Source organism: Dipodomys ordii, unplaced genomic scaffold, assembly GCF_000151885.1.
Source record: "Dipodomys ordii isolate 6190 unplaced genomic scaffold, Dord_2.0 Scaffold36, whole genome shotgun sequence".
NCBI lineage: Eukaryota > Metazoa > Chordata > Mammalia > Rodentia > Heteromyidae > Dipodomys > Dipodomys ordii.
The window spans coordinates 3,887,914-3,895,220 of record NW_012267252.1 but is presented as its reverse complement, the minus strand read 5'-3'; the positions used below and the strand labels follow the sequence as shown (position 1 = coordinate 3,895,220).

Sequence of the window (7,307 nt, the reverse complement as noted above, 5' to 3'; positions counted from 1 at the left end):
TGTAAAGTTAACTCTTTGGAGATGCCAATAGTCTCTTTCTGTCTTGCCAACAAGTGAATAAGCAGGGGCTGGGAAGGTGGCTCAGTGGTAGAACGCTTGCCTTGCATGCATGAGGCCCTGGGTTTGATTCCTCAGCACCACATAAGAAAAAAGAAAAAAGCTGGAAGTGGCGCTGTGTCTCAAGTGGTAGAGCGCTAGTCTTGAGCTGAAGAGCTGAGGGACAGTGCCCAGGCCCAGAGTTCAGGCCCCACGATCAGACCCCCCCCCCAAAAAAAAGTAAATAAGCAGCCCAGCTAGGTCCTCCTCTACTCAAGTAGAGGTCTTCAGAGATCAGTGTTCAGGGCTAAATACTCTGAAATAGCCTTTTCAAGATCCAAGTATAGTATATATGTTTTCTATCTGTCTTCTGATTCTTCCAACTCTACCTTTGGAAACACCTGTTGAATTGGCTGTTTACAAATGTCAGAGATACCTTATTTCCATAAGAGGATCACTTGGTATGTGGAAGATGGTAGTATAAGCTTATGATAGAAGTTGAATGACCAACTCATACATTGTTGCTTCATATGGCTGGGCTCATGAATTCTAGACATGCGCTATCTGAAGACTTCTTGAATTATGTAATAAGAAATCTGCTTGTTATGAACAAAGAATATAATTCCTTCCTTGCATAAACTATTTTTCATATTTAAGTATTAGACTATTTTTCATATTAAGTACATGCTCCTGTTATATTTTTACCTCAAGCTATATTTAGACATTATGATTTGCTGTTGTATTTGGCCATTGCCTGCTCAGTCAGGAGAGAAAGAAAACACATTATGTTGAGGGGCTCCATTTCTTTGCTACATAGATTACCAGATCTGATCTCAGAAAGGAGAGTCTTTCTCAAGATTATTCTGACTTCAGAATTATAACTGCATAGTGATGTCTTCCCTGTAATTTATCTGCTTTCCAACTCTGTGCCACAGAAAGTTACTTTTTGCTTCCATTTAACAAAACACAGGCTGATAATAATGAACCAACAATTTATTAGAAGTTGTCATATGTCAAGCTTGAACCACCTTCCTGCCCAAGTATAGCTCAAGGAGAGAGATTTAGACTCTAAAAGGGCAGCCAGACATTGGAAGCTAGACACTAACCAAGCTAGCTAGCAAGACCAGCTGCTTGGCTGGAGCCAGGTAGAGAGAAAGGAGAGACAGGAATAAGGACCAACCACTAGGAAGGCAAATGAACATAAAAGAAGATACAAATATTTGTATAGCATCATAAAGGAGAATTGTTGCTTTTCAAAATGAATAGTTTAGAAGAAAACTAGAATGAGTTAAGGTCATTGCCTTTAGCATTACTCAGTAGTTTATTAACAAAGCATTAAGCAATAGATAATAATCAGAGCATCTCATCAGATGGCTTTTGGAAAAAGAGACTGGATTAACCACCTCAGCCACTCTTATAGCTTCCATCTCCAGTTCTCTTAATCCTGGCCAACATGGAGGCCTTGGGTACTTTCTTCAGGTCATAAGCCAGCCCAATGGCAGCCATGCAGTCAACGAAGAATGTGGTGAAGTTGAAGCTCCAGTGGTACTCACTGGCAGAGTAATCATAGGGGAAGATGTGGTGGTAGTTATGGAAGCCTTCACCTGGAAGAGAAGCAAGGAGAGCAGTTAGGAAACTCAGCAGATTGTGATTTGTCATCTTTCAACCTTGGAGAATCTTGCTGTTATTGAGTGAATGGCAAACCCAGTGTCTTCTACTGTAAACAGATACCCTCAGTGGCATCCTTAGCAATGAACTGAGACATTCTACTCAAACTTCCAGGATTGAGAGTGTTTTTTGAGAAAAACTTGTGTCTCAGAGGGTCATGAAAGAAGCAGGTTCTTCTGAGAAAATACAGGAAATACCTTGTAAAATATCAGAGATTTGGTTGTACTGGCCTGAGATCTCACAGGCTGTGTGCATATGTGCATGTGTTTTGATGAGGTAGGGGACACCTAGGGAGAAGAATGACTGTGCTTCCTACAGTGGAGAGTAAGCAACACACCTTCCCCACTGAGGTCATACTCTCTGTAAGGGTAGGGGGTGGAGGAGATGGAGGGGATTGGGGAACAGCAGGCAGAAGTTGGAGAATAGGAGGTCCAGACTGGAAGTAGAGATTCCTCGCCCATTGCTGGTTCACAGTGAGCTGTTTGTGCTTCTAATTTTCTGACCTTTGAGCCTGGGATGAGAGGTGCTGATAAATCAGAACTCCTCTGAAAACACTTAGAGATTCCCTTCATCCTCAGAGGTTATGAAAACTCTTGGGATGAATGTTTTGTAAGAAGCATCTTAATGGATGGTTTTACCAGTGCTGGAGGCTAATGCCTGTAATCTTAGCTATTCAGGAGGCAGAGATCTGAAGATCTAGATTCACAGCCAGTATTTCCAATTAATAATCCAAAAGCCAGAGTGGAGCTGTAGCTGTGGCTCAAGTGCCTAGGCCCTGAGTTCAAGCCCCTGAATGACCCCCACCCCCTCCAAAAAAAAAAGGAAGTGTCAGGCCACTGGAGAAAGTGGGGGGTGGGGAGAATATCAGGCCATGGAGGGTGTGGGATGGGGGGGACGGGGAGGAGTGAGAAACAGGCTGTTACCGAGAAAGACACGACCGTACCAAAAACACCATCGGAGTCAACCACTCTTTGAGTACACTGGCCTAAAACCATTCAAACGGGCAAAACAAGCTATGTGCTGCAAGTCCCTGCTTTCTACAAGTTCTGCTTTTACCCCGCCTATAAAAGTGCTGGTACAACCAAACTCAGCTCCACCTCTCTGATCTCCACCAGGGAGTTCGCCAGGAAGCGTGCCCCAATAAATGTTCCTGTCAATCTTTTTATTCCTCTCTGTGTGGTCCTTTTTTGCCTAACACTTGTTGCCGAGACCTGGGAAGGGGATAGTGCTTGGCTTCGCCCTTGGGCAACCGACGGGCACTGCCCCTTCTCAGTCTCTCTTTTCTTCTCCTCCTTTTCCTGAGGCCTCCTCCATCGGGAGCACGGAGCCCGCCCAGCTTACTTTGGGCTAAACAGACACTTTTGACAGGCCTTGTGGCCTCTGCCCTGGTAAGCGGTGCATATCCCGTGGACGGCCACCAGGTGGCTTGGGAGATTATCGGTCATCTGTGTGAACACAGCCAAGGCCTCTACCTCTGCGCACTGTCTCCCTCCCCCTCCCTCCCACTCTCCCTCTCCTTCTCCCTCTTACTCCCCCCTTTTCCCTCCCTCCCCCTCTCAGAGAAGACTGATCTTCCTCTGTAACAGGAAAGGCCTATGGGTCAGCTCGATAACCAGTCACACTGGCCTGAAAATGGGACTTTGGATTTTAACATACTGACCCATCTCCACAATTTTTGTGAGTGGATGGTGAAGTGGGCTGCAATTCCTAACGTCTATCCTCCCTGCCTGTGGCACGTCCACCGCCCTATGCACCATCTGACCCCACTGGGCCGAGGGTCTAATACCTCACCTGGCATGGCTTCCCTGTTCGACACCCCCCCCCCCCTTACTATGGAGGCCGTGATTGAGTCTATCAGGCTGCCCAGGCTCATGGAGATGAAATCCACCTTACAGATGCCACCATGCCTGTGGGAACCGGGGTAGTCCCCAGACAGGACCCCCACTGGGAATACCAGGTCGACACTCAGGCAGGCATGGCTGGGCTTGTGGAGGGACAAAATGAGTCAGTGCCTCTTGGCTGGTTTACAGGCAGGCTCCCACAAGGTTGTTAACTTTGATAAACTGAGGGAAATTATTCATCTGTGAGATGAAAACCCTGCTGCTCTCTTAGCTAGACTTGCCGAGGCCCGAACTAAATACATCCACCTGGACCCCACCTCCCCAGCTGGGGTCAGTTTTTTGGCCTCTCACTTTCTTTCAGTCAGCTTCAGATAGAAAGAATAAACTCAAGAAGGCACAGGATGGCCCGCAAACCCCTCGCTGTGACCTGGTAAACATGGCTTTTAAAGTTTTTCATGTCTGTGAGGAACAGGAACAGGCCGATAGGGAAGCCCACTCTCACCAAAAGGCGGCCTACCTAGCCCAAGCTCTGATCGCTGCCCTAAGGCTCTTCCACATGCGGCTCTGGAGAAAAGCATCAACCACCTGGACCTTGCTTCAAGTGCCGCCAGGAGGGGCATTGGGCAAAGACATGCCCTAAACCCCCGTCCTCCCCTAAAACCATGTCCTCCATGCAATCAGAAGGGACACTGTAAGGACAACTGCCGCTCTGAGCCTCGTGGCGGAAGTACAGCCCTTCCTCCCCTTGACTTGCCACCATCGATTCTGGGCCCGGCCGCTGAAGACTGAGGATGCCTCATCGACCCCGATCACCCCTGTCAAGCCTAAGGTAACAATCCAGGTAGTGGGTAAGGCCATTTCCTTTTTGGACCATACTGGGGCCACCTATTCGGTTCTCCCTTCCTACTCAGGCCCCTTAATTCCTTCCCTGGTCTCAGTCATAGGAGTTGACAGCCTTTTCTCCCAGCTACCATCAGTGGGCCCTCTTGCATGCCTGATATCTGCAATGGAGGTGGTGAGAGGAATGAGACCCAGCCCTGCTCTCAGCCTTCATAATCTAGCAAACTTCTCCACCCAAGTGGTGCCTTGAGGCAGTTCTGAGATAACCCAGTTCTGAAGGAAACACCGGCAGTTTTAAGCTCTAGGCACAAAGGAATTCAAGGAATTGTAAAGAAGGAAGTAAAGAAAGTCTTGGGAAAGGAATTGGGAAAAAATGGTTTCCTTTGGAGAGTCAGGATTGGTGCCCTGAAGGGCGAGGTGAGTTGGTTCCTACCCCATGATCTCTAGGCTCACTCCAGCACCAACTTGCCTCCTAGCACCTAATCCGTAACTGGCCATTTTTCATTCCTTCCTGTTTATGCCTTCCTGTCCGACTCCCCTTATGGGGTGTAAGTTACATGCCACCTTGACCTGGGGACCTCCTAATTTGACCCTGGCAGCCCCTCTGTCTTCAATGAGCCTCCCCCCCCTCCTCCTCCTCTTCTTCCTCCTCCTCCTCCTCTTCCTTCTCCTCCTCCTTCTCCTCCTCCCCAACCCAAAAGACCCCTCCTCTTTCCCTGCTCGATCTCAATTTCCCATCTTGGTAAAACACTGCCAGGGTCTGTTTCCCATTATTAATTGCCTTAAAAGTAAGGGCGTGGATTCACAGGGAAAAAGTCAGGCCTCCTATGATAATGTCTACAGCGAAGGGGAGATGGGTACACTAGGCTCAGTGCCTCCCTGAGGGAACAACATCTCAAAAGGCTGAATTGGTGGCCCTCACTAGGGCCATCCATCTAGCTAGAGGAAAAAAGGGAACCATTATACTAACTCTAAGTATGCCTTCCTCATTGCCCATTGTCACACAGCGATCTGGGAAGAAGGGGGTGGGGTGGGGGGTGGGGGGGTTCCTAACTACAAAAGGGAACCCTATTGTTAATGCCTGCCATATTTGAAAACTAATTCAGGCCCTTTCCCACCCATCTGCTATGGCTATTGTCCATTGTAAAGGACATCAAGACGGATGATTTCCCTTGTTTCCCAAGGTAACAATAAGGCCAGTGCAGTGGCACGCCAGCTCACTCAACAATCAGTGGATCCAGCCCCCATTTTATTTTTACAGGTCCCAGACTTGACCCCTCGGTATTCACTGTCTGAAAAAACTCTTCTCTAGGAGAAGGATGGCATGGCTGGAGAACAGGGATGGATCTTTGTGGGAAATAAGTTGGCCTTGCTTCTGGCCCAGGCTACAACCCTCATCCAGCAGGCTCGTGCCTCACTTCCTATTGGGCCCAAGGCACTGGTTCAGTTTTTAAAGCCTCTCTTTGATCACCCTCAGCTTTCCACCATAGTTGAGTCTGCCTTTTGGGCATGTTTTACATGCTCCACCGCCACCATCCCTCAAGGCTGACTCAGGCCAGCTTTTCCAACCCATCAGATGCGGGGCTATCTGCCTGGACAGGATTGGCAGGTTGATCTCACCCAGATGTCCACCCAAAAAAGGATGAGGTACCTTCTTGTCCTGATAGACACCTTCAAAGGGTGGGTTGAGGCCTTTCCAACTCCCAAAGAGATGGCAGGAATTGTAACCTCATTTTTACTTTCAGAAATGATTCCTCAATTTGGCCTCCCTTATTCCCTTCAATCTGGTAATGGCCTGGCCTTTATTTCCCAATTAGTACAACAGCTGTCCTTAGCCCTAGGAACCAGCCTAGCCTCAGCTCAGGAATTTTCAGATAAACCCCAGGTGGCCATGGAATCCACCTTGGTCTCTCTAGCCTCCCTCCAGCACCAACTTACCTCCATGGCACAGGTTGCTCTTCAAAACCACTGAGCCTTGGACCTTCTAATGGCTGAAAAAGGTAGGACCTGCCTATCCTTGCAGGAACAATGTTGTTATTATATTAATGAGTCAGGTTTGGTAGGACAAAACATTGAGATCCTAAACAACCTAAAGGAGGAGCTCAAACATCAGCAGTTCAAGGGCCTATGCTGGACTGGTGCCATAGCCCCCTCACTGGATGGTTACTACCCTTAGCAGGCCCATTAATTTTAATTTGTCTTTTTATTTGCCCCATGCCTCTTGAGGCTCATCCAGAGCCACATCCAAAAAATGACCAGAGGGACAGATAATCAGCTTCTTCTCCACCTGTAAACTCACCTGCCAACTACCCCTCCGGTATTCTAGACAACCTACATACAGCCCCATGATGCCCCTGTTCAGCAGGAAGTAGCCAGATGACCATCAACACCCTGGTTTTCCAAACCAAAGATGCCAGAATGACAGGCCTCTGGAGGGCACAGGGGCTAAGGAAAAGCCACTTTCTTATACACCATCTGTCCCAATTGTTGTGTTGGGGGCACTAGCCTCACTGCTCAAACTTATAAAACAAGTTACGTGCTAAAAATTCCTGCTGACCCCGGCCTGAGCCCTACTACAACCAGACTTTGTGCCACCTCTCTGATCCTGACCAGGGAGTTCGTTTGGGAGCGTACCCCAATACACTTTGCCTTTCTTCACCTTTGCCTCCTCCTGTGTGTTCTTTCCTTGCCTACAACCTTATAGTCTCCAGTCATCATGGCGTCTCAATTAAGCTCTCCACTGGAGCTGAATTGGTTTGTTGGTATTGGTGGTATTGTTTTTTTTTTTCTTTCCTCTTTTTTTAAAATAATTTTTAAAATAATTTTTAACTTTCACAGTATTGTGAGATAGTGATATTTAAAGTCACAAACACATTTTAACCTTCATGAGGCAAATTGTCATTATTGTGGTTTATAAAGTTT

At 47.5% G+C, this 7,307-nt stretch overlaps 1 protein-coding gene across 1 annotated transcript in view; it reads right to left on the bottom strand.

Moving 5' to 3' along the window:
* Positions 1-1,440: 1,440 nt before the first annotated feature.
* Positions 1,441-7,307, bottom strand: part of LOC105986589 (acyl-CoA desaturase 1-like) — a 14,970-nt gene continuing 9,103 nt past the window's right edge. The window contains exon 3 of the mRNA XM_013017585.1: positions 1,441-1,640. Coding sequence (XP_012873039.1) covers positions 1,441-1,640 — 200 coding nt within the window. The remainder of the gene's footprint in view (positions 1,641-7,307) is intronic.